Source organism: Scyliorhinus canicula, chromosome 3 (assembly GCF_902713615.1).
Source record: "Scyliorhinus canicula chromosome 3, sScyCan1.1, whole genome shotgun sequence".
In the NCBI taxonomy this organism is placed as follows: Eukaryota; Metazoa; Chordata; class Chondrichthyes; order Carcharhiniformes; family Scyliorhinidae; genus Scyliorhinus; species Scyliorhinus canicula.
Window position 1 is genome coordinate 106,087,842 of NC_052148.1, and position 27,083 is coordinate 106,114,924.

Genomic DNA, 27,083 nt, shown 5'->3' on the forward strand with positions numbered 1-27,083 from the left:
TTTCGGGCAACCTGGCCGGTAGATTGCACCCACAACCTGGTGTTGGATGGCATGGTGAGAAATCAGTTTCCTTCCAGAAACAACTTTAGCTTCACATTACAAATCAGTAACCATGGAAACACACCTCTAACGCAAGTAAAATACCCCTTGAAGCTATGTTAATGAATAAAGTAATTTAATTAAAAGCATATTTGTGGGCACCATGAAATGCTTTACTCTGTTAGAGGTGCTATTTAAATACAAGCTGCCATTGTGAAGTTGCTATTTAAAATAAAGCGAGTGGACCAGGACAGACTGTTGGCGATGGTGACTCTCAGGAACTTGAAGCTATCGACCATCTCCACTTTGGAGCCATTGATGTAGACGGGGGTTGTGTGTCGTGCTACGCTCCTTGAAGTCGATGATCAGTTGCTGGGTAGGACAATGTGGAGAGGGTGGAAGTAGCGTTGTTAAGCCTTTTAATTTGATTTGAATTTATGTTAAAATATGCTAATCAGATTCACACCCTTCTGGGAGTGAACCTGGGTTGCTGGCGCAAATCCCATTTTGTCCTCTCGCGTGATTTAGCGGCTATTTCGGGCTTTTAGCTTGCGTTTAGCGAGGCCGCTAGATCACGACCAAGGCGTCCAGATCGAGACTCGTTTCCCCGCAGAGAGTCATTAGTCTGTGAAATTCTCTTCCCGAGAGAAGAGTGGAGGCTGGGCCAATCAACTTATTCAAGACTGAGTTATGTACATTGTTGGTAGACAAGGGTCGGTGGTTATGAACATCAGACAAGAAGGTGGAGTTCAGACCTCAATCAGATCAGCTAGGAAATGATCTCTCATCAACTTTAATAAGCAATCTATAAAAAAATTCAAAGGCCAATAGATTTACAAAACCTTGTTATTTTAAAATCATTTTGAATTGTTAATATGTTGTTCCGTGATGGTTTTGTTCCCGCATTTTTCCATTGAAAGCTAAACTTGCTCGACATTGAGTTCAGCCGTCGGTTTTTGTGCCTCTTTTAAGCTCTATACCTAATTCAAATGAGTTTCTTACCTTTCCTCAACCTCGATTAATGTGTGACTGGGTCCAAAACAGCTATACTCAGTTGTTTCCAAGAAATATCTGCATGGACAATCTTTGAACTCTAAAGAACATAGACTGTAGAAATCATTAAAAAATATGCTGCACTGGAGAAGGAAGTTCTGGGGTAAGGGCTGTTGTAACCTTTCCTCCCATTACAGGGCGCATTTTGTGCAGAGCCATCTATTTCCTTCACTTCCTTGCTGGCGATCTATCGTGACATTTGTTGAAAAGATACATTGGGAATACGCCGTCTGCCTTTCATTAATCACTGTTTATACTTAAGGATTTAGATGAGGGAACTAAATATAATATCACCAAATTTGCAGGTGACACAAAGCTGGGCGGGAGGGCGAGCTGTGAGGAGGATGCAGAAATGCTTCAGTGTGATTTGGACAGGCTGAGTGAGTGGGCAAATGTATGGCAGATGCAGTACAATGTGGATAAATATGAGGTTATCTGCTTTGGTCTCAAAAACAGGATGGCAAATTGTTATTTGAATGGTTACAGATTGAGAGAGGGGAATGTGGATTTAGGCCTCGGTATCCTGGTACAGTATACCAGTCATTGAAGGTAAGCATGCAGGTGCAGCAGGCAGTGAAGAAGCCAACTGGGTGTTCGCCTTCAGAGCGATTCGAGTACAGGAGCAGGGATGTCGTGCTGAAATTATACAGGCTCTTGGTGCAACCACATCTGGAATATTGTGTGCAGTTATGGTCTCCTTATTGAGGAAGTATATTCTTGCTATTCAGGCTGATTCCTGGGATGGCGGGAAAGACATATGAGGGGAGATTGAGTCGGTTAGGATTATATTCCTTGGAGTTTAAAAGAATGAATGGGGGTTTCATAGAAACCTATAAAATTCTACCATACTGGACAGGGTAGATGCAGTAAGGATGTTCCCGCTGGTGGGGGAGTCCAGAACGAGGGCCACAGTTTAAGGATATAAGGTACACCATTTACGACTGAGATGAGGAGCAATTTCTTTGGCCAGCGAATGGTGAGCCTGTGGAAATCGTTACCACGTAAAACAGTTGCAGTCAAAACATTGTACGTTTTCTTCTTTTTTAACTTCTTTTCCAATTAAGGGGCAATATAGCATGGCCAACTCGCCCACCCTGCACATCTTTGGGTTGTGGGGTTGAGACCTAAGCAGACAAGGGGAGAATGTGCAAACCCCACATGGACAGTGACGAGGGGCCGGGATTGAACCCGGGTCCTCGGCACCATAAGGCAGCAATGCTAGCCACTCGGCATCGTGCTGCCTTATATTGTATGTTTTCAAGAAGGAGTTGGATATAGCTCTTGGTATTAAAGGCATCAAAGGATATGAGGGGGACAGGTTACTGAGTTGGATGATCAACCATGATCATATATAATGGTGGAGCAGGTACGAAGGGCCAAATAGCCTGCTCCTGCTCCAGTTTTCTATGTTTTTGGCCAGGATGTAACCAAAAAGAAACAGAGGCCGTTGCGTCGGGAATGACCATGCTTTCTAACAGCACTTTTTTTCCGGGCCTCAGTGCGGAACGCCCTGCCAAGGCTGCACTCAGTCGCATTTCCTGCCGTGAGGAACTCCCCAACTCATCTTTTGTTGGGTCCTTGAGCCCCTCGTACCCCACCTCATAAGGGCAGGGCACCCCCAGGCCCCCCCAATCCCCAACATGGGCAAAATGCCACTGGACCACCTTGACACCACCAGGCTGGCACCCAGGTGGCACTGCTGGGTGCCCAGGTGGCACTGCCAGGATACCAGACTGGCAGTGCCAAGGTGCCTGCATGGCATCAACAGCGTCACGGTGCCACCCTGCCCAGGTACCAATCAGCTGAGGGCCTCCGATAGCCTGGGACCCCCCCCCCCCCCCAAGTGCTGTTCCGCTGACACGTTTGTGGGCACCACAAACCTGGCTGGGTCTCCTTGGCTGGTTAGATCTGGCGTCAGCAGATATAAATGAGCATTTATAGAGATCTCGTTAGATATCGCGGGGTGTGACGGCCATCGGGAATCTCGGAAGAGGCCTCTCACAGGATCTACTGGTCGCATCCCGTCCGGATGCCGGCAGAATGCAGCCGGTAAATCGTGCCCTCTTAAGTTTAGATGAGGGGCTTGACAGAGTCGAGAGGGCGAAGCTGTTACCACTCGTGTGAGGATCAAGAATGAATGGGCACAGAGTTTAAAAAAAAATAAATTTAGTGTACCCAATTCATTTTTTCCAATTAAGGGGCAATTTAGAGTGGCCAATCTACCTATCCTGCACATCTTTGGGTTGTGGGGGTGAAACCCACGCAGACACGGGGAGAATGTGCAAACTCCACACGGACAGTGACCCAGGGCTGGGATTCGAACCTGGGTCCTCAGCGCTCTTGGCAGCAATGCTAACCACTGTGCCACCGTGCTGCCCTTATGGGCACAGAGTTAAAGTAAGGGTGGGGGCGGGGGGGGGGGTGGGGTGGGGGGGGGGGGGGCGGGCGGGGGGCAGTGTAGGGTGCATTCCCTCCACCTGAATGATGAGGCCTGAGGTGCCATGATACTGGAGCCACTGTGGCACAAACTGTCAACCGGTGAAGATGAAACCAACATCGGGTCCTTGCTCGTGTTGTGTGTACTGGATAGAATAATAGTATACAACGTATCAGGAGGAGAAGTGCAAGAACAATTTCAGTAAAATATACCACAGAGAATTATTGTCACAGATGTTCTGACTGAGCAATTGAGACAGGAAATGCCATGGTCAATGATATTTGCAGATGACCTTCAGCAATGTGGTAGGAATGATGAGAACATGACCAGGTGGAGTGGCATGGTGGCACAATGGTTAGCACTGTAGACTCATAGCTCCAGGGACCTGGGTTCAATTCCAGGACATGCATTACAAGCCAGCTGTCTAGCCCACTGTGCTAAACCAGCCCCAGTGCTAAACCAGTCCCAGAAAACCCTTGTCCTTGGGGTTGAAACTGTGATGCATGCCTCCTCCCGCCAAACAGACGTTATTGTAGGTTAGATGACCAGTGGATGGGGACTTGCCAGAAGACCACTGTTTCAGAGGGTTATTTTAAAATGATACAAAAATGTCCTCCTCAACCTTTGGAGTCCAGGCACTGACACCAATAAGGGCCCCTAGATGGAACCCACCATCTGTTGCTATCCGATATACCTACAGCAATGGCATTCCTTGTGGTGGTATGCCTGTAAGCAATATCATAGATGGCTGGTTGTACGACCTCCAATCAGTAGGTGGCGGTATGGACACATCGTGCTGTCTCAAGGCAGTGGTCATGTGACAAGGCACTCTAATATAAGTGGTGGCACATCCGCTCACAGGAGATGGCTATAAGACGTACAAGTAGACAGCCGTGCCTAGGGTAGTTCCAGAGGAGGGTAAAGAAACTCCATGATAACTTGCTCTGCAAAAGATTGTTATATTCAATAAAAAATCCTGGTTTGGACAAGTCTTAACTTGTTTGGTAGATTCCTTGCTCAACATTGAACACCAAACACAACATGCCTGTGCTCGACTGAGGGCAGACAAATTGGAACTCTCAGCTCAGGAAGTCTATCCCTTGCTTTGAAAACTTTGATGAATGCACATTAGTTTCATTGCCCCACCCCCACCCACAAAGCAGTTACAATAAGGTCCTTTGGTGTATCTTGGTCCTGGTAGAGTTTTATTGGTCTTTCAGTTGGACTCTGCCGAAACAGCCGTAAGATTTCGGGAAGGAGTTTGTTTTGAAATTGGCAGGTCAAGATGGCGTGGACTATATTCCTTTAATTACTTGTCTTTTACTTTCTATCAGAAAGGGAATATCAAAAGGAACAGCTGACTATCACCGCTTTCCGGAGAAAACAAATGAACCTCTCCCAGCTAATTTTACAAAACATGTGCAAGGAGCAATTCAGAGTTACAACAGGTAAAATGTTTTCATGCATTATTCAAGAGATAATTAGGAAGAAAATGTAGAGTTATGAATGATTAATGCACCTGGGAATTAGTTTAGTCATGAGGTGCAGCCAGGTGTAATTGTTGAATATAGGTGTGTTTACACCGACTAGACTCCTGACATCTTGTGCGGGATTCCCCAACCCCCCGCTGGGTTGGAGAATACCCAGGGAATCATGCCCTGACGCCGGCTGCCTTATTCTCCGGTGCCGTTTTTCGGGCGGGGGTGGGGTTCACGCCACACCGGTTGGGGGCCGTTGGCAGCAACCCCCCCTCGGCAATTCTCCGGGCCCCAATGGACCCAGCGGCTGTTCCCTTTTGGCCAGTCCCACCGGCGTGGGTTGCGCATAGTCCCACATGGCGGGACCTGGCAGGTATGTCGGCTGGGACGGTCCTCAGCCCCCCCCCCCCCCCCCCCCCCCCCCCCCCCCCAACGGTGGCTTGGCCTGGGATCGGGGCCCACAGATCTGCGGATGGGCCTGTGCCGTGGGGGCATTCCTTTATTCCGCACCGGCCCCTGTAAGGCTCCGTCATGGCTGGCGCGGAGAAGAGAACCCCCCGCGCATGTGCCAAAACAGGGCGGCGGTTCCACGCATGCTCAAAATCATGCCGGCCCTTTGGCACATGCGCAAACTCGCGCAGTCTCTTCGCACCGGCTGGAGCGGCGCCAACCCCTCCACCGTCCACCTAGCCCCCGAGACAGGTGAGAATTTCTCACCTTGGGGGCCTGTTGACGCCGGAGTTGTTGGCACCAGCTTTCCCGCCGGCATGGGGACTTAGTCCACGGAAAGCAGAATCCCGGCAATTGTTGTGTTTTTCTTTCAATAAAAAAATGTAAATCGAAGATAATGGCCAGGGTTTAATGGAGTACATCGGTCTTGATGATGGCGGGAGTGAGTGGGGAATGCTGGGAGAATTGGGCGGGAGTACTAACTTCCAATTTCCAGCATCGGGAAAACTGGGGGGCAGGAAGGGACCCGACATGAGAATCTCACCTGATGGTGGTGGGATGTAAATTAAGCTCATTAATCAGACATTTAAAGCCAATTATATTTGTGATGGTTAGAATTCAATCGTGGCTCAGGGATTTAATGGGACTCGCACAAGATCTTTCCTGACTGCCAAAGGCCACCCAGCAAGCCCTGTCAGATTAAGAAGTGGCCTCATGGTGGAGGGGGAGTTGTCTCTCGTTCACAGGCGCTCGGTGCCCAATTGAGGGACCCAGCTACGGGAAGCAGGGTTGTCCTGAATGCCAACCTCCCTGCTCTTGCCTCCGACCCCCTTCCACTCCTCACTGGCAGCCCCCTCCCTGCAATACCCATCCCCCCATACTCTGCAATCTCCAATGATCCAGCACTAATCTCTGGCAAAGGCCTTGGAGTATGACCGGCAGTAGTTACTCTTCCCAGTGGGATTGCTGGCAATGGAGAGCTGTCAGCCTCTCATTGGCCGGTAGCTCTTGGGGTCGGTATTTCCACCCTTTGGGGCCTCGATAAAAAGGGAGGCTTGCTGCTGGCTAGTTAGGTGCTGCACTGTCAGACGTGCCGTCTTTCAGTTGAGGCATTGAGCTGTAGCCCCGTCTGCCTTCACAATTGAGCTAAGAGTCCATGGCACTATTTGAAGAAGAGCAGGGAAGTTAACGCCAAAAGCCAGTGACGGTAATTTATTTCATTATTGTTTGTGTGACTTGCCGTGCACAAAACCAACATTACAATAGCGACTCCACTTCAAAAATACTTAATTTGCTGTGAAGTGCTTTGAGATATCCAAAAGTTGAGGAAAGAACATAGAACATAGAACAGTACAGCACAGAACAGGCCCTTCAGCCCTCGATGTTGTGCCGAGCAATGATCACCCTACTCAAACCCACATATCCACCCTATATCCGTAACCCAACAACCCCCCCTTAACCTTACTTTTAGGACACTACGGGCAATTTAGCATGGCCAATCCACCTAACCCGCACATCTTTGGACTGTGGGAGGAAACCGGAGCACCCGGAGGAAACCCACGCACACACGGGGAGGACGTGCAGATTCCACACAGTGACCCAGCCGGGAATCGAACCTGGGACCCTGGAGCTATGAAGCATTTATGCTAACCACCATGCTACCATGCTGCCCATAAAAGACGCTATACAAATGCAAATTCTTTCTTTATTTTAATACCATATTAGGAGGAAATCAAAGGAAATGTGGGGCTTCCATTTTGATTCTAATATTCGAATAACTGAGTGAATTCTTTATCATTTGATAGAAAGTAACTTTCTTTTTCTCTTCAGTAGTGAATCCATTGTATCGGAATCATCTAGTGGGCAGACCACACCTACATATCTTAACAATTCTTGGTCTGCAATCCAGAGCTATACAACAGGCCTGTCCACAGAGCGCAGTTCAGTCTACTCCTGGAGAGATGATGTGAGTATAGCAGGGTAACAGGGATTCTGGGAGTTATAGACAGGAGATAAGGATGCTAGGATTAATGGACAGGGTATTAAGATGTTAGAGAATCACAGACTTGTTGCCACGCAGAAGGGGGGGGGGAAAGAGGGGGAAATCCCACCCGGGGAGGGGGACATCCCACCCGGGGAGGGGGACATCCCACCCGGGGAGGGGGAATCCCACCCAGGGTTGGGGAATCCCACCCGTGGTTTTCCAATTTCCACTTCTTTTTTTCACCTATCTTCTACTGAAAGCAAGAACTCTTCAGGCACCTTCTGCCACCTTACCCAAGTGCCTATTCAACCTGTGAATGTGAGGAAACTATTCCACAGCTGGGTAATCGCTAGAATGCCTGCTGCAGTTCTCACCTGGTGTTCCAGATTGCACTGTCCAGCAGTGTCACTGGATAACGCAAGAATAGGACACCATGAACTACGAGATGATAAAAGACCGAAGATTCCTCCAGGTAGTCACATGATTGAATGGTCATGGATCTGTTGACTGATCATAGCAATCCATCGCTATCCATCAGTCTCAAACTGATTGCCAGGAAAACCCTGATGGTGGAATGTTTGGGAATCATTGATCCAAACTTGCCTGCTCCTCCTGAGTATGCTACCCTTACCATCTATAATGTCTCAGATTATTCACGGACCTTACACAAAGTGTTATTTTCTGGAAGCATTTTATTTTATTTTCGAGGGAATCCTGGTTGTTTTTTTAAACTTTATAATCCAGGGGGATTGGAGGTCTACCCCATACTCTGAGCATTGACCAAATTGATCCACATCCATCGCACATTTGGATTTCTTTGTGTTGCAATAATCAGTTATGGTTGTGTAAGTTCAGGATCAGATTTTTGTGTCACATTCTCATGAACCAAGTCACCTGAAAGCCATGTTTCTCTAGATTTGATCCGAGTAAATTCAATTGACACCAATTCACAACTGCTCTCTTCTTCTCACGTGATTCAGTCAAAGACTACATGTTACTCTCCCTGACAAACAAGGACTCCTTTGTGATTGGGTTTTTAGGAATTTGACAAAGCAAACACACGGACAGTACATCAGCTGTTCTGGGAAATCGATGAGATGTTGTTTGAGGATAAGGTGAGCTGTCGTACGGAAAGCATTCAAACGGAATGTCGGGAATGGAGGGAACGTTCACCTCAGCTCAGGTCAGTACTTCAGAAACAAGAATATGTCACCTATCTCTGGATAACAATTAACAGCTTTATCAACTGAAATAATGCAGCCATTGATGCAATGAGGATGAGAGAAAAATACGCGGAGGGCATCTTAACTCGAGCAGTTCAGCAAAAGCCAGACGGCTGAGCAGTTGACATGCCTTATTTGCTAGTTAGCTGCTTTGATCATGATAATCCTGACTTTTAACCTGCTCTTCCAAGTAGAATCATAGAATTCTTGCAGTGCAGAAGGAGGCCATTTGGCGCATCAAATCTGCTCCGAGCCTCTGAAAGAGGACTCTACCTCAGCCCACTCCCCCATCCTGTTCCAGTAACCCCATCACCTCACCTAATCTGCACATCTTTGGACACCAAGGGGAAATTTAGCAGACACAGGGAGAAAATTCAAACTCCACACAATCACCCAAGACTAGGCACGGCTTTGTAAGCTCAATTTCACGAGCTTGGTTGGGAGCGTGAAGGAAGACTTGCTATACTATTACTGGGCAGCGACTGTGGAGAAGGTGGGGGCTGGAGGAGGGAGACGGAGGCTTTATGGGTGCGGATGGAGGTGGGTTCCTGTAAGGTGTCGAGGTTGCGGACGCTGGCAAACTTTGGAGGCAATTCTGGCAGCACTTTAAGTTGAGGACAGGCTCGAGGGAGATGCCAATAAGAGGGAACCATGCGTTTGAGACAGGGAGGATTAATGCGAGGTTCTGTGGATGGGGCGAGAGAGTGGTGTAGGAGATGAAGATGAAGGATTTGTTCTTGGAGGGATTGTTGGTGAGCTTGCAGGAGTTGGAGGGGATGTTTGGTCTCCAGCCTGAGGAGGGCTTTAGATACATGCAGGTGCGGAACGTCACGAGAAAGGTCTTCCTGAGTTTCCCAATAGCGCTGTATTCTTCATTGTTAGAGGAGGTGCTCTTGGTGATGGGGCTGGAGGGTGGGATTGTTTTGGCCATTTATGGGAGGATATTTGGAGCCTGGATCCCTGGAGGCCACATTCGGACCTGCCAGGGTTGCAGACGGGTGCGAGAGCGGAAGTCTTAGCCTTCGCCTCATTGGTCGCTCACGGGCAGATCCTGTTCGGGTGGAGATCAGCTTCTTCCCCCTGTGCCTCGGCATCGCTGGGGGATCTAATGGAGTTCCTGTATTTGGAGAAGGTGAAATCTGCTCTGAGATGGGAAAGATGAGGGGTCCCACAAGAGAAGAGGTTTGCTTATCTTACACTTTGGGGATTTGGTTCCTGGGCTGGGGTTATTAATGGGGGGGCGGGGGGTGTTGGGGTTGTAATTATCTTTTGTAAAAATGTTGGAAATTTGTGTAAAAATAATTTTTAAAAATGACAATCACCTGAGGCCAGAATTGAACCCGGGTTTCTGGCGCTATGAGGCAGCAGTGTGCCACCGAGCTGCTGCTCGGTGCTGGTGTCCTTCAAATAGGCAGGTCGGGGACCGATTACATCATTGGGTCCTGACTGAAATTCTAACTGAAGGACTTTCCTACCTAGATGAAGAAATGGATCATGATATGAAGCAGCTTGAAAGGTAAGGGGCGGAATTCTCCGCTCCCCACGTGGCGTGGGAGAATCCTGGGAGGGCCTCCTGACATTTTTCACTCCTCCCTGGCGCCCCCAGCGATTCTCCCCCCCCCACCCCTCGGAAAAATCGCCACTCGTCGTTTTTAACGCCGATTCTCTGAGCCCGATGGGCCGATGGCCGGCCCTTCATGCCCGTTTCAACACGCCAGCAACCACACCTGGTCACTGCATTCATGAAACGGGCGGCGGATGCCCGTTTGGGGCATCTAGGGGCCCGATTGGCACGGGAGCACCACGACTGTGCTCGGGAGGGGACAGGTCCGCGATCGATGCCCACCGATCGTCGGGCCAGCGTCAAAAACGGACGCACTCTTTCCCCTCCGCCGCCCGGCAAGATCAAGCCACCACGTCTTGCCGGGCGACTGAGGAGAAAGACGGCCACCGCGCATGCGCGGTTCGCGCCGTCTGCGCGATGAAGTCATCCGCGCATGCGCGGGTTGGAACCGGCAACCCGTGCATGCGTGGATGACCTCACAAATGTGCCATTTTGAGAGTCATTTCCGGCGCGACGAAGACGGAGGCCCGCTCCTAGCCCCCAGGGTGGGGGTGAATTAGGTGCGGGGAGCGGGCCCCGAGGCCGTCGTGAACCTCGGCCGATTTCACGACGGCCATCCTGATTTTTATCGGGAGCGGAGAATACCGCCCAAGTTGTCTTATTATTCTTCGTAGGGCCAAGAGGATCGGAAGTGCTCATTTGGGTGCCACAAAAACCTTTAGGCCTCCCTTGCCCTGGACTCTTCAAGACCCCCCCGTGGGGCCCCTTCCCACAAACGTCTGCAAGCCCATGGGGCAGCGGGATAGTGCTCGCCATGTTGTTATGTTATTCATAAAGAGCTGAGAACCAATTGTTCTGTGAATGTGTATCCTGGGGCACTGCAGCCATATGCTGAGTAGCAATGATTCAGTCCGCAGGCCACATGGAAAACCAACAGAAATACACTCGATGAAGCTCAGCATTTTGAGACTAAAGTCTGATTATTTTTAAAGACCTAGGGGTGCCCAGTTTTCCACAAGCCAACTATTGATTCCCGGCCATTCCAGGCAAGTAATGAGGTCCAGCATATAGAATCACCATGACCTCACACTGCTGCTCAATGCAGTGGAATTAACATGAAGTGGATTTTACCTCCTGCAGGAGACCTGGTGGGAGCTAAAATCCCACTCGTGTAAGAAGGAAAAACATAAAAAACTGGCACAAAATGCTGGGAGCACTGAGCAGCTCATTCAGCATTTGTGGAGAGAACGGATGAGTTAATGGTTGTGGAATGTCTCTTTATCAGAACAAAAGAATCACCAAAATGGAATCGGAATAAACAGGACAAAAAGGAGGAAAATCCACAGATCTCCGCTGTGGCATAAAATCCTGTAAATTTCTGAATTTTCTAAGTCTCACCTCTGAACCCAGCATTTCCCATCCTCGCAGCGGTGATACTGGAGTTGGGCCAGGTTTCACATATGCGCTATTCACGGAGGCAACCAACCATTTAAATTACCAGCTGCTTCCACTGAAGTAGGTGGGTAGCACAGTGGTTAGCACTGCTGCCTCACAGTGCCAGGGACCCGGGTTCAACTCCTGCCTTGGGTGACTGTGTGGAGTTTACACTTTGTCCCTGTGTCTGCATGCGTTTCCTCCGGGTGCTCCGGCTTCCTCCCACAGTCCAAAGATGTGCAGGTTAGGTAGATTGGCCATGGCAAATTGCCCCTTACTGTCCAAAGATGTTCAGGTTAGGTAATGGGGTTCTGGGGATAGGGTGGGGGATGGACCTAGGTAGAGTGCTCTTTTAGAGGGTCAGTGCTGACTTGATGGGCCAAATAGCCTCCTTCTACACTGGAGGGATTGTATGGATTTTGGAAGAGTAGGAATTCCAAGTGTGTAGATTAGAACGGGTAAGAGGAGGTCCGAACTTGGTGGATGCATTTTGATAGCCAGCGTACCCCTTTGGAGATGCAAGGTATCCCTTTGGGAGGGGTCCTGGAATATCTTTGGGAGAGGTAAGGCAACCTTTGGGATCGTTAAAACTGAACATGATAATGCACTTTATTTGCACAAACTAATTGAAGCCTCAAGAGTATTGAAAGTCAGAGAGATCTTGGTGTACAGGTCCACAGGTCACTGAAAGGGGCAACACAGGTGGAGAAGGTAGTCAAGAAGGCATACGGCATGCTTGCCTTCATTGGCCGGGGCACTGAGTATAAGAATTGGAAAGTCATGTTGCAGCTGTATAGAACCTTAATTCGGCCACACTTGGAGTATAGTGTTCAATTCTGGTCGCCACACTACCAAAAGGATGTGGAGGCTTTAGAGAGGGTGCAGAAGGGATTTACAAGGATGTTGCCTGGTATGGAGGGCATTAGCTATGAGGAGCGGTTGAATAAACTCGGTTTGTTCTCACTAGAATGACGGAGGTTGAGGGGTGACCTGATAGAAGTCTACAAAATTATGAGGGGCATAGACAGAGTGGATAGTAAGAGGCTTTTCCCCAGGGTAGAGGGATCAATTACTAGGGGGCATAGGTTTAAGGTGTGAGGGTCAAGGTTTAGAGTAGATGTACGAGGCAAGTTTTTTTACACAGAGGGTAGGTGGTGCCTGGAACTCGCTGCCAGAGGAGGTGGTGGAAGGAGGGACGATAGTGACATTTAAGGGGCATCTTGACAAATACATGAATAGGATGGGAATAGAGGGATACTGACCCAGGAAGTGTAGAATATTGTAGTTTAGTCGGGCAACATGGTCAGCATGGGTGTGGAGGGCCGAAGAGCCTGTTCCAGTGCTGTACTTTTCTTTGTTCTTTTTTTCTATGTAGCTGCCAAAGAGCTGTCCAGCTGCCAAGGAGTTTTCCAGCTGTCAAATAAATGTCCAGCTGTCTAGGAACTACTAAAGAATCATCCAGCTATCAAGGAATGTCATGCTGTCTAGGAAATATCAAAACTGTCCAGGAAGTGTCAAAGCTGTCCAGGAAACAGCCCAAGGGTACTGATACTCAGTGAATTTGCATGGAGAAGGGGAAAGGGCAGCGGGTGGTGATGTGGATTGTCATGAGTTGACACTAAGTTTGCATAGGGAGTATGGTTGCAATTGGGGTAGGTAGAGGGCCAATTTCAAGGTCAGGTTTGTCGAGGCAGGAATACTCAAATCTCGGCATACCCTATCTAGAGATGGAAATCCAAGCCCAAGAGAGTTTTGCTGAATGACCTGTGAACTGTAAAAGAGAAAGACAAGATTTTTCGATGGTCTTGGAATGCATTGCCTGAAAGGGCGGTAGAAGCAGCTTAAATAAATTTGCAAAAGAGAATTTGAAAGGGACAATTTGCTGAACTTGGGGAACAGGAATAATTGAATCAGTTCTTCAAAGAGCTGACAGACGAACGGTGGGCTTGAACGTCTTCCATCTGTGGTGCATCATTTTATGAATCTTTGACCAAAGATTCGTTTGCATCAAAGGTCTAAAAGAAATAAGGGAAACAATAAAGGTGAGCATAGTTGAGATACTGAAGCTGTAACAGGAAAAGCTATAGAAATAGGAAAAAAGTCAACAACCAAGTGCTGTGGAAAGGTTTTATTCCTGAAACATAACCGGGGCCCTGTTTTATTGACAGAAGTTGTCTGACTTGATGAGTTTATCCAGCGTTTACCATTTTACCAGCACCTCCAGTATTTAAAAAAAAAATAAAGCAGGCGGTCACCAAGGAAACTGACAACTCTGTCAGCATTATGTTCAGACAAAGGTTCTCAAGAACCCCACACTGTTTTGCCAGCTTTTCCTCTAATGAATACTCTCCCAATATGTCTATTGTTGCTTCTCTACGCGACTATTTTGACATTTGGGGGTTGGTTAGCTCTGTTGACTGGACAGCTGGTTTGTGATGTTGAGCGATGCTAACAGCGCGGGTTCAATTCCCATACCTGCTGAGGTTATTCATGAGGCCCCGCCTTCCCAACCTTGTCCCTCACCTGAGGTGTGGTGACCCTCAGGTTAAATTACCACCAGTCAGCTCACAAAGTGGAGAGCAGCCTCATGGCCCTCTGGGACTGTGGCGCCATTTTTCCAATGTTCTCTTTGTTCGCATACCACCGTGCACAGCCATATACTTGATCTCATGCAAAAATCTGCTGCCACTTTCCTAACTCACTCCAAATCCCTTTCACCCCTATTAACAAATATGCAAACTTATGAATTGGGAACAGGAGTAGGCCATTCAGCCCTTTGAGACTGCTCTGGCATTCAGTATGATTATAGCTGATCTGATTGTGGCCTCTGTGCCATTTCCTGTCCACAACTGTGCTCAGTGCTCTACATCGGACCCTCTCTGGCAAAGCATTGACTGTAAAATTCCCATTTTTCAAATCCTTCCATGGCTTTTCATCTTCTTATCTCTGTAATTGTCTCCAGTCTCTTTGGAATCCCTGCACTCTTCGAATTCTGGTCTATTGAGCATCTCTAATTTTAATTACTTCACCATTGGCTGATGTACCTCTAGCTCCCGAGGCCCTAAGCTTTGGAATTTCATCCCTAATCCTCTCTTTTCTCCTTTAAGATGCTCCCTGAAGCCTATCTTTAGGACCAAGGTTTAGGTTATCTATACTGATGGGCCTGAACTTCTGCCATTCTGCTCCTACTTTCTCACCTGAAATATTTTGATTCTATCTCGCCTGACCTTCCAACTGAGGCCGGGCGAGGTCTGGGCAGTGCAGCTCTTCCCTCGGGCCCAGCATTGGGAGCAGTTCAGTCTCGTGTAAGGAGAGCGCATACTTTTTTTCAGCACAAGCTTCTGTAACCCAGGCAGGTTAAAGGTTCATTGATTGACAGTTCAGGAGAAGCTAAGTGTATCAGCTAAGTGGGTATGATTTAGAGAGAAGTGGAGTTGGGGGTGGAGGTTGGGCGGGGGTGGATCTGCCTTGATTGGAGAGGGATCAGGTTGGACCTTGAGGGGTGGATGGGTGGGTGGTGATGGGTCAGATTTGGCCTTGGGAGGGGTTAGGGGTTGTGTTAGGTTGGTGGATCGGGCCTTGGGGGATGAGGGAGCGGTGAAAGTCAGGATTGGGGCCTTGTGGAGGGTAGAGCTCCATTGGGGTGTGGGGAGAATAGTCCGAGTGAGTGTGATTCAGTGTTGGGGGGGGGGGGGGGGGGGGGGCGCGAGAGAGAGTGTGTGGACTTCCAATGATGGGGGGCAGTTCTGTGAAGGGGATGGAATCCAATGAGGGGAGGAAGTGGGTGAGGGTGAGGAATCCTGTGGGTGTGTGGAATCTGGTGGGGAGGGTAAACCTATGGTGTGGGTATCCCAGTGAAAGTGGGAATTTCATGGGAGTGGGGTGCCTTCGTGGGGGTGGGGTGTCCCTGTAGACAGGCAGTAGTTGCAGGGGGTGGAGAGAGGTTTGGGGGTGTGGTGTGAGTTCTATGTGAGGTTTGGTGTGTACCTGTACAAAAGTTACAATCGTGGCTTTAACAATTCTAACTTTTTCTGGTTAGATATTAATGTAACCCAGTCAGAGCCATCTGAAATTTAGAGTTTGAATTGCGTTTTCAGATAGTTCCCAATCCAGGTCAATTGTCCATGGGAATTTTGCACGTCTCAAGCAATTGGCATGCAATCCTTACCTGGGAACATCCAGGGAAGGTGGTGGAGCGGTGGTGTGCTTTGGGGGTGGAGCAGTGGTGTGCTGTGGGGGTCGCTCTGGGGAGCTCCCCAGCATATATTTGGGGTAACTTCCCCCAGTTATATTTCTCTGGAGCCTGGAAGCTATGGCCCGATATCTTTTCCAGATCAGTCGCAAATTGTATTTGATAACGCCCCTGTGAAGTACTACATTAAAGAGTCTGTATAAATATCATAAGAAGTCTTACAACACCAGGTTAAAGTCCAACAGGTTTGTTTCAAACACGAGCTTTCGGAGCACTGCTCCTTCCTCAGGTGAATGGAGACGTATGTTCCAGAAACATTTATATAGACAAAGTCAGAGATGCCAGACAATGCTTGGGATGCGAGCATTTGCGGGTATGCTCGCATTTCAAGCATTGTCTGGCATCTCTGACTTTGTCTGTATAAATGTTTCTGGAACATACGTCTCCATTCACCTGAGGAAGGAGCAGTGCTCCGAAAGCTCGTGTTTGAAACAAACATAGAACAGTACAGCACAGAACAGGCCCTTCGGCCCTCGATGTTGTGCCGAGCAATGATCACCCTACTCAAACCCACGTATCCACCCTATACCCGTAACCCAACAACCCCTCCCCCCCTTAACCTTACTTTTTAGGACACTACGGGCAATTTAGCATGGCCAATCCACCTAACCCGCACATCTTTGGACTGTGGGAGGAAACCGGAGCACCCGGAGGAAACCCACGCACACACGGGGAGGACGTGCAGACTCCGCACAGACAGTGACCCAGCCGGGAACCGAACCTGAGACCCTGGAGCTGTAAAGCATTGATGCTAACCACCATGCTACCGTGCTGCCCATAAAACCTGTTGGACTTTAACCTGGTGTTGTAAGACTTCTTACTGTGCTCACCCCAGTCCAACACCGCATCTCCACATCATGTATAAATATCAGTTGCTGTTTGCTTGTTTTTGTATTTTGCTTTGTGCAGTTTCTAATCTTCATTAACCCAGAAATGTTGTTTGGTAAAAAGTAATATAACTGGCTGGTATGTTTGGTTCCTGTCATGTCTTTTTGTACACGGTGCAGGATCTTGGGATCCCAGCTCTTGCTGCCAAAAGATGAAGGTTTTCAACATTTCCAGAGTGGAGGAAACAGCTCCATGATAACGAGGGTGTTACCTCGTTTCTGTGATAGTACCAGTGATATGAAGGAGTAAGTTCTTAAATCAACGATTAACTAGATGATCAATGAACCTGCATCACATGGACATCAAGAAGGCAGCTCATCACCACCCTCTCAAGGGCAATTAGAGATAGACAACAAATGCTGGCCCAGTCAGCATCACCCACATCCCATGAATTAATAAAAAAATGAACATTATGAAATAATTTCTATTATCAGCTGTTCTCTTGTATCATTATTGCATTATAAAGATTCTAGTCAGTTTTATTTATGAAATTAATTGATGTTGAATTGAGATATTTAAAATTTCCTGCAATTAGTCATGATTTCAGAAAATATCATAGAATCCCTGCAGTGCAGAAGGAGACCATTTGGCCCATCGAGTCTTCACCGACCCTCTGAAAGACGACCCTACCTAGGCGCAATCCCCCGCCCTATCCCCATAACCCCACCCAACCTTTGGACACTAAGGGCAATTTAGCATGGCCAATCCACCTAACCTGCACATCTTTGGATTGTGGGAGGAAACCAGAGCCCCCGGATGAAACCCTTGCAGACACGGGGCGAACATACAAACTTCACGCAGCCAGTCACTTGAGATCGGAATCAAACCCAGGTCCCTGGCGCTGTGATGCAGCAGTGCTAACCATTGTGCCACCATGCTGCCCCAAAAATATACCAAATAACATTGAAATGACCATGCATAATATCGCGGAAAGATGATTATTGTATTTTTATGAGATGCCTTTGTCCATTATTTTAGTGCAGGCACTGATCTGCTTATTTTAAATAGGTTAGTGGTCCTGATCCTCAGAGACACTGCATTCATAAATTACATGCAAACAAATGCCCTGGAATTTGGCAATTTGAAACAAGAATATCAGCAGGTCGGTCAATAATTGTGGAGCATACAGGTGGAGTTAATGTTTTAGTTGTGGACCTTTTGCCAGAACTGGAGAAACTGTAGCCGGACAGCATTTAAGCAGAAGTGTGTGTCTGTGTGTGTCTGTGCGTGTGCTCATGGTGTGTGTGTTCATGGTGCGTGTGTGTTCACTGACCTTTGGATGCTCTCCAAATATTCCCATCACGTCTCCGTCGGTGCAGGGCTGGGAAATCCCAGTGTTTCTCATTTAAATGCTGCCCGTCTGTGATTTCTTCCCGCTATGATAAATAGCCTACATCTGAAAGATCAACTTGACTGCTCTCTCCCGAGACACCAACTGACCTGCTGAGGGTTTCCAGCAACTCCTGCTTTTGAAACAAGACATTGTTGCTTAGCCACTGACCAACAGCAGATCTCCAAATTTTTAATAAATCCATTTGTTCTATTTTGATTTTCTTCACTTACAAATAAGGAATTAGTGCACCTAGCACCATAAAACTGTTCCGTTAATTGCAATGCTTAGATTTCTAAAAAATGTAAGATTGGATAAATTTCTCTTGAAGAATGTACAAGCTCTAAAAATATCTTTCTTCCCTCAGGCTGAGCCTATCCGGCCTCCGTCTGCTTCCTTCCCAATCTCCCTTCCACAGTGGTTTAGGATCAAACTCCACTATGAGTTCCCTCGACTCGGACTCCTCCATTTTCTCATTCCTGGAGGAGGAGATCTATGATGTGGATGGAAACATTGAGGAGTATTTTGCATATGACAGCAAAGAATGGTAAGCGTTTGTTACAGACATGCAGAAAACAGTCATATTTTCATGTCACGGGCAGTGAGTGTCATAGTTTGCCTGAAATTATATTTGTGTGTAATCTAAAGCATGCAATCCAATTATTTAAATATGGCCCACTGCTTCCAGAAATGGGTTCAGGCTAGTAATGTAAACTAAAATTAAACAGTTGGGCAGCTGAAAATGTGAAGTAAAAACAGAAAATGCTGTAAATACTGAATAGCTCAGGCAGCATCTGACAATGAATAGTCATTCACCTGAAATGTTAACTTTGTATCTGTGGTAGCGTGGGCCCTTTAAGAGGCGAATCCCCGCAGTCCATGTGACTGGCTTGGAATCTATCTTGTGATCAGTTGCTGATCCAATATGAATGGGAAGTGGCTGGAGGGAGTTGGATGTGAATCAGTATGAGACCACTGACAAGGCCGAGAAGAATGATCCACAGCAATCTGTTAAATCGGTGTTTTTTAAAACTTGTTTTCCCGGGACCCACTTTTACCAACCGGCCGACCTTCATGACCCACACCGGCCGTCCTTCGTTACCCACGTTGGTTGACCTTTGCAACACACTATTTTCGCTTCCTTTAATGTGACAGGTGAGCCGAATTAGTCCTCGTGATTTCATCCCAATCAGGTTCACAGGTTGAGAGGTCAGTCAGTGCCCATATCGGGTGCAGAGTTCAGCTGGTTCCTTTGTGCTGTCTTCATCTTTGTGAGGACAGAAACTACAACCTCACACATGTGGGTTATTGTGAAGGGCAAAAGCAACAAAATGTTTGTTTTACTCAGCTCCGATACTCTCGGAGACACCACTCCAGAATGCTGACAGCCTCATGGACTTGTGGCTGTTTTTAATGTGCTGTCACAGGTGAGGCACAGAAGTTCAGTCTATTCATTTGGAATTAGCTCTGAGTTAATAATTCGCTCTGGGGTCTCAAACTTGAGGGACTTTTCACCCACCTCCTCTCTTTCAAAAGCTGAAACTTCTCCTCTGGAAAGTAGCGACAAAACTGTTGATCAGCGCAGCCAGATGTGACTGAATAAAGCCAGTCTACTGTCAGTTCCATTGCTAACATGTTTTCTTCCCTGTGTCGTAGCAGTGTGGGGAACATGTAGGAGTTTTCGCTTTGTGGTCGCATTTGCCAAACTTTCAATGATTTTTGGAAAGCCTCTATTGCTTCACATTGCTGAAAACAATCATCATCCTTCCCTTGCAATTTGAGATTCAGTTTGTTTAGAATTGAAAAGATGTCTGCAAGGTAAGACATAGCTAGCGTCCAACTCTCATTTGCCAGTACTTCCCTGCATGTAACGTGCATGAGATTTGCATCCTGATTTGCATTGGCACATACCTCAAGAAATCATATTTAAATTGCTTGGTTCCCTATTCCAGTTTTTTCTGAGGAGGCTGTTCACCAGAGGCCCTGGAGCTCTGAATACAGCTCACCCCGGCACTGCTTTGTCCTTCTTTAGACTCTCCTGTGCAGCTTACACTAGCACTGCTTTGTCCTGCTGTGGGCTCTGCTGAGCCGCTCACACTACCATTGCTTTGTCCTGCCATGGACTGTCTAGGGCCCAAAGGTTCCTAAGTACCCAAAGATCTTACTGACCTCTGTCCTAAATATATTCAATGACTCCCCATTCTTGACTTTCTGGGATAGAGAATTCCAAAGATCCATGACCCTCTGTCTGAATGAATGTTTTCCTATCTCAGTCCTAAATGACTGGCTTTCAATTCTGAGGCTGTGACTTGACTCATCAGCCAGGGGATACATCCTCCAAGTATCTCTCATGTCAAACCCCTTAAGAACTTTATGGATGCAATTTAACCAGATGAGAACGAAGTCCCATAGCGAGTGTGCATAGCTGCATGTTACCCAGCACTCGCAGCACCTAGAAATACAACGCTATCTAACTGTTCTGGGACCTCTGCTCTTTGTGGTTTTTATAAATGACTTGGATGAGGAAATGGAAGGGTGGGTTAGTAAGTTTGCCGATGACACGAAGATTAGTGGAGTTGTAGACAGTGTCGAGGGCTGTTGCAGGTTACAGCAGGACATTGACATGATGCAGAGCTGGGCTGAGAAGTGACAGATGGATTTCAACCTAGATAAATGTGAAGTTATTAATTTTGGAAGGTCGAATTTGAATGCTGAACACAGCGTTAAAGGCAGGATTCTTGGAAGTATGGAGGAACAGGAGGACCTTGGGTTCCATGTACATAGATCCCTCAAAGTTGCCACCCAGGTTGATAGGGTTGTTAAGAAGGCGTATGGTGTGTTGGCTTTCATTAAAGGGGGATTGAGTTTAAGAGCCGCGAGGTTTTGCTGCAGCTTTATAAAACCCTAGTTGGACCACACTTGGAATATTGTGTCCAGTTCTGGTCGCCTCATTATAGGAAGGATGTGGATGCTTTGGAGAGGGTACAGAGGGGATTTACCAGGATGCTGCCTGGACTGGAGGGCATGTCTTATGAAGAAAGATTGAGGGAGCTAGGGCTTTTCTCACTGGAACAAAGAAGGAAGAGAGGTGATTTGATAGAGGTGTACAAGGTGATGAGAGGCATGGATAGAGTGGATAGCCAGAGACTTTTTCCTAGGGTGAAAATGGCTGTCACGAGGGGACATCATTTAAAGATGATTGGAGGAAGGTATAGGGGAGATGTCAGAGGTCGGTTCTTTACACAGAGAATGGTGAATGCACTGCCAGAAGGAGTCAGAGTGATTAGGGACATGTAAGTGACTCTTGGACAAGCACATGGACAGCAGTAAATTGAAGGGGTGGAGGTTAATTTGATTTTAAATTCGGATAAATGGTCGGCACAACATCGTGGACCGAAGGGCCTGTACTGTGTTGTACTGTTCTATGCTCTTACGTTCTATGTCACTTGGGTTAGATAGGGGGCTTCAGTGGGGAACGCGTGGCTGAAGCCACACTTAGCCCCGTTTTCTGCACTGAGGAACGGTGCTCGCCGGAACCTTTAAGTGTAATGATAATTGGGATGCCATTTTTAATTTCTGGAGCCCCCAATGTCACCCTCAATCTCCCCCAAGTTTAACTCACTATGAGGGGGCTGCCGAGGGGATCACCAAGACCCATCCACACCCCACCCAACCCCTGCACAGTGCACCCCCAGCCCAATCGCCACCATGCGATAGATGCCAGCTTTGCACCTTGGCAGTGCCAACCTGATATGCTGGGAATGCTCCTGCCAGTACCACCTGTGCCAGGATGCCTGCATGGCAGTGCCAGAGTATCATCATGCACATGGGGGCTTCCAATCACTTGGGAGACCCCCCAAAAGTGCTGTTCCGTCTGGTCCTCGTTTATGGAGACCAGTGCTGAATGGCATTCGCCCAATGTCTCGGAGGTGTCATGTGAGAGTACCTTTAAGAAATGGATGTTTAAGAAATGGACCTTTGAGAAATGGGTGTTTATCAGTGATGTCAGAGTGTGGGTGGAGCTGGGTTGTCTATCAGCTTTTCACTTTTGTTTTAGGCTGTTTGCTGCAGGGTGCTTTATAGTTTTGTTTTCAGTGTTGGAGCTGAAGCCAGACAAAGCAGGTATACTGTTGATCTCTCTGCCATGAAAAGACTATCTCTTGATCATTTGGTGAATTCAAAACCATAAATGTTTTCAGTAGTGAATGTACACCTAATGTGCTTCTGTTAAAAGGTGTTTCTTTTGTCTTCTGGATGTTGTTTGGGAAGTTATTAAGGATTACTTAGTGATGTATTCTTTGGGGGTTGTATTTGAATTAATGATTGCTAAGATGTTCACTATGTTTTAAAAAGGTTAACTCGAGTTCATAGAATAAACATTGTTTTGCTTTAAAAATTACTTTGCTGTACCACATCTGTAGAGTGGGCCATGTGCTCCCCGTATCACATTCTATTAAAGGTTGTGGGTCAGGTAAACTCCATGATGCACTTTGGGGTTCTCTGAACCCTGGCCCATAACAGAGGTGACGGGTATAGATACCAGCGCCTTGGATACCTTGGGAAATTGCATATTAGAACGAGACAGCTAATATGCAGATTTGCCAAAAGGTGAACACGCCCATAATGGTCAAGATAAACAAACAACCATTCAATAAACTCTTCAAAAATAAAATCCTCATGGGACCTCTTAAATCTGTTAATCAAAACAAAACTCATAGTCTCCTTGCCAGCTGTATCAATAATCCCTGCTGAGATGAATTCATACGTGGGGTTTGGAGCTGAGATAAACACTCCTAATGAGGTACTATTGCAGAACTGTGCCAACAAAACCTCCAGAGCTGAATACAATAAAGCCTTTGAAATATACAAGAACATGTCCACGTACAGTAAAACCCTATGCTCGGCAGCGTCCCATTCAATCCCTCTCCAATCCCTTAATGCCCTTAGCCCCATTGCCATTGCTCTATCGCCAAGGCGCAAAGCAATGGGGAGAGCGGGCACCCCTGCCTCATCCCCCGATGTAGCCCAAAGAACCCCAAACTCCCTCGGTTCGTCCGCATGCTCGCAACTGCCTCCTTATTTAGCAGCCGGACCCAATCCACAAACTCCTATCCAACCCCGAACTAACCCAGCACCTCCAGAAAATATGGCCACTCTACCCGATCAAAAGCTTTCTCTGTGTCCATTGCCACCACCACCTCAACCTCCTGCACCTCTGACAACATCATAATTACATTGAGTAACCTCCGCACATTTGCCAACAGCTGCCTTCCCTTCACAAAACACGTCTGATCCTCGCCTATCACCCGGGCACACACATTCTCAATCCGCGATGCCAGCAGCTTCGGCAATAACTTGGCATCTACATTCAATAACGGTATCCGGCGGTACAACCCACGCTGCTCCGGACCCTTATCCTTTAAAATCGGGGGGGGTGGGGGGGAGGGGGGTGGTGTGTGTGTGTGTGGAAACCTACGACAGAGTAGGGTGGGGTGTCCCCCCTCTCCCTCGCTTCATTGTATGCCCTCACCAGCTGTTGCCCCAGGTCCACCCAAAACTTCTTGTAAAACTCTACCAGGAACCCGTCCAGCGACAGAGACTTACTCGTTTGCATCACCCCCATACCATCCATCACCTTTGTCAGCCCAATTTCGGCCCCCAGACTCTGAACTAGCCACTCTTCCACTTTGGGAAACTCCAACCCATCCAGGAACTGCCACATCCCCTCCTCCCTGGTAGGGGGCTCCGACTCGTGGAGCCTCCTATAAAAGGCCTCAAACACCCCATTCACCCGTTACGGGTCCAACACCTCCTTACCGTTATCATCCCTAACTCTATCAACTAGCCTCTCTGCCTCTTACTTTCTCAACTGATGGGCCAACATCCTACTTGCCTTCTCACCATACTCATACACTACCCTCTGGCCCTCCGTATCTGTCCCACCATCTTCCCGTAGAAATTAGCCCAAACTCTATTTGGAGCCTCTGACACCTCGGAATATCTGCTACATACCCTCAAAATTCCATACACCAGCCTTACACCCTCCACCCACTCCGCCTTCTCCCTGTGACCCTCAATCGATATAAGCTCCCCCTGACTACAGTCTTGAGTGCCTTCCACGACGGCTGTCACCTCTCCCATGTCGTTCAACTAACTGTACCTAGCCCTGAATGGCAATCCTCACCTGCTTACAGACACCCTCCTCCACCAGCAACCCCTGGTCTAGCCTCCTCCCGCCCAACACACACACACACACACACACACACACACACACACAAACAGAAACCACAATCGCCGAGCATTCCCAAGTCGGACACGCCTGCAGCAGCGCCTTGTTCATCGCAAAAAAGTAAATCCAGGGGTATAGTGCACATACGAGAAGTATGAAAACTCCGTCGCCCTCGGCCTTCCAAACCTCCATGGATCCAGCCCCCCTTGCACTCCATGGGTCCCCTCAGCTCCCTCGCCGCTGCTGACACCCTTGATGACTTTGGGCTCGACTAGTCCAGGCTCGGATCAAAGACTGTATTAAAATCCCCCCCATAATAAACCGATGTGAGTCCAAGTCCAGAATCATCCCCAGCACCCGCCTCATAAAATCCACGTCATCTCTGGTCGGGACATAGATGTTTACCAGAACCACCGGCAGCCCCTCCAACTTTCCACTAGCCATCACATACCTTCTCTCTGAATCGGTCACAATGCTCCCCACCTCGAACACCGCCCTCTTATTGACCAACATCTCCACCCCCCTAGTCTTCATATCCAGTCCCGAATGAAGCACCTGCCCCACCCATCCCTTTCTCAGCCTCTTCTGGTCTCCCAGCTTCAGGCGCATTTCCTGCAAACATGCCATGCCCGCCTTCAGACTCCTCAGATGCGCAATATTACACAACTGTTTAACCGGCCCACTCACCACCTCACATTTCACGTGACCAACCTGATTGGGGGGGTGGGGATTACCCCCTACACCCTTACCCTGCCGATCAGCCATATCCCTTTTTGGGCCAGCCCCCAGCCTGTGTCACGTGTCCCTCCAGACCCGCCCTCAGATATCTACTGCCATCGATCCCTTCCCAACTGCGTCTTACCAACCCCACCATTGTCAGCAACCCCCTCCCCCACCCACCGATCATCCCCTCCACCAACACACAAAGAGTAACGAAAGGCACACTCACCATCACTGCTCCCCTGCCAGGATCTGCCCTGGAATACCCACCCCAGACACTTTAAAAATCGCACAAAACCCCAGGTTTAGCACACTGGGCTACATCGCTGGCTTTTAAAGCAGACCAAGGCAGGCCAGCAGCACGGTTCAATTCCCGTACCAGCCTCCTCGAACAGGCGCCGGAATGTGGTGACTAGGGACTTTTCACAGTAATTTCATTTGAAGCCTACTTGTGACAATAAGCAATAAGTGATTTTCTTTTTTTTTCATTTCCAAAGCTCAACATCCTCACACCCTTCCCAGTCCATTGTCCCTCATAAAAGTCTGTCGCCTTTTCTGGCCTGTCAAAATAAAGCTCCTGCATCTGGAAAGTCACCCACAGGCAGGCCAATCATAATACTCCAAACTTTACCCCTTCGCAAAGAGGGCACCCTTTATCCTGTTAAATCTGGATCTCCTCTTCACCAACTCTGCACTCAGATCTTGGTTGACCCGCAGCTCACTTCTTGGTCTGACTCACCAACCGTAAGATCTTTTCCATCATCGCCCTCGGCAGCTTGCCTACCTGCGGCTTGTGTGCTCGGTCCACTTCGAGAGGCCAATCAAAGGCCCCCTCTCCCATCAATTGCCCCAACGTTCTCGCCACATACACAGCGGCCTCTGCATCTTCGAGGCCTTCAGGCATCCCAACAATCCTCACATTTTGCCTCGTGGAGCAGTTCACCAGGTCCTCCATCTTCTCCCTCAGCCTCTTCTGGATTTCTCGCATCACTGTCAACTCCACTGCCAGCGAGGCCGCCTGCTCTTCATGCTCCCCACCGCCTCCTCCATCTTCTGAATTGCCAGATCTCGGCGGCTCCACCACCTTAGTCAGGTCTTCCAGGGCCTCTTTCGTCTGCCGCTGGAACTTGTTGTTCAAGAACTCCACCAGTTGCTCCGTCGACCACTGGGCGGGTAGCACATTCCCCTTGCCTCTGCCATCTTTACCTGTGGCGCACCACAATAGCACTCCTGCTCCGATAGCACAGCTCTTTCTTTCTCGTGGCGCTCTTCGTCCGCTGATTCATGCACCAGCCATACCAGAGGAGTATTACCTTCCCCGGCACTCCGACACCAATGCCCTCAAATACTACATCGTTCAGGCGGGGAAAGACCGAAAACATCCACCTTGAATGGGAGCCGCCAAATGTGCGGCCACTCACTCTATAGCCGCCACCGGAAGTCCCCTAGAATCTATCTTTATGGCGCTTGTTCGCTATTCTCACATTTTATTGTTCTTTATCAATTTCTCAATCTTCCTTCGTTGAATTTGAAAATCATTCCGATCCTTAGGCTCAGAACTCTTTTTGGCAACATTCCGTTAACTTGAGGCTAGCTTTGAATTGTCTGGTTGTACCATTGTTTCATCTGAGGGCCTTGTATATCTTAAAGAAATATTTTGGGCTGGGCAGTCTCGTTTTTGAGTGGCCATCTTGAAATGTCTAAAACTAAAACTGGCACCTGCAGTATGCTTTCCAAAACAGAAAGCAACTGTTGCCGGAATTCTCCGGTCATTGCGATTCACTTTTCCTGCCGGCAGCGCACCCCCGCCCGCGGCATTCCCCGTGGCGCGGCTACAATGGGACATCTCATTGACAAGCAGCAGGCAGATAGAATCCTGCTGCCAGTGAACAGCTCACCACCGAGAAACACACAGCTGGGGAACGGGGAAATCCCGCCCAGTGTTTCCCAGAGGCACTAGACAGTGAAGTCAAATGAATTTTCCTGACTCTACGCAAGGCAT

At 48.2% G+C, this 27,083-nt stretch overlaps 1 protein-coding gene across 4 annotated transcripts in view; it reads left to right on the forward strand.

Moving 5' to 3' along the window:
• The window catches only part of LOC119962862 (protein FAM149A-like), a 159,431-nt gene that overhangs the window by 62,180 nt on the left and 70,168 nt on the right, over nt 1-27,083 (forward strand). For 3 of the 4 annotated variants that reach the window (XM_038791058.1, XM_038791059.1, XM_038791061.1), the window contains exons 2-6: nt 4,864-4,977; nt 7,288-7,423; nt 8,482-8,624; nt 16,922-17,047; nt 18,500-18,679. In XM_038791058.1, coding sequence (XP_038646986.1) covers nt 4,864-4,977; nt 7,288-7,423; nt 8,482-8,624; nt 16,922-17,047; nt 18,500-18,679 — 699 coding nt within the window. The remainder of the gene's footprint in view (nt 1-4,863; nt 4,978-7,287; nt 7,424-8,481; nt 8,625-16,921; nt 17,048-18,499; nt 18,680-27,083) is intronic. The other variant, XM_038791062.1, reaches the window with a different exon arrangement.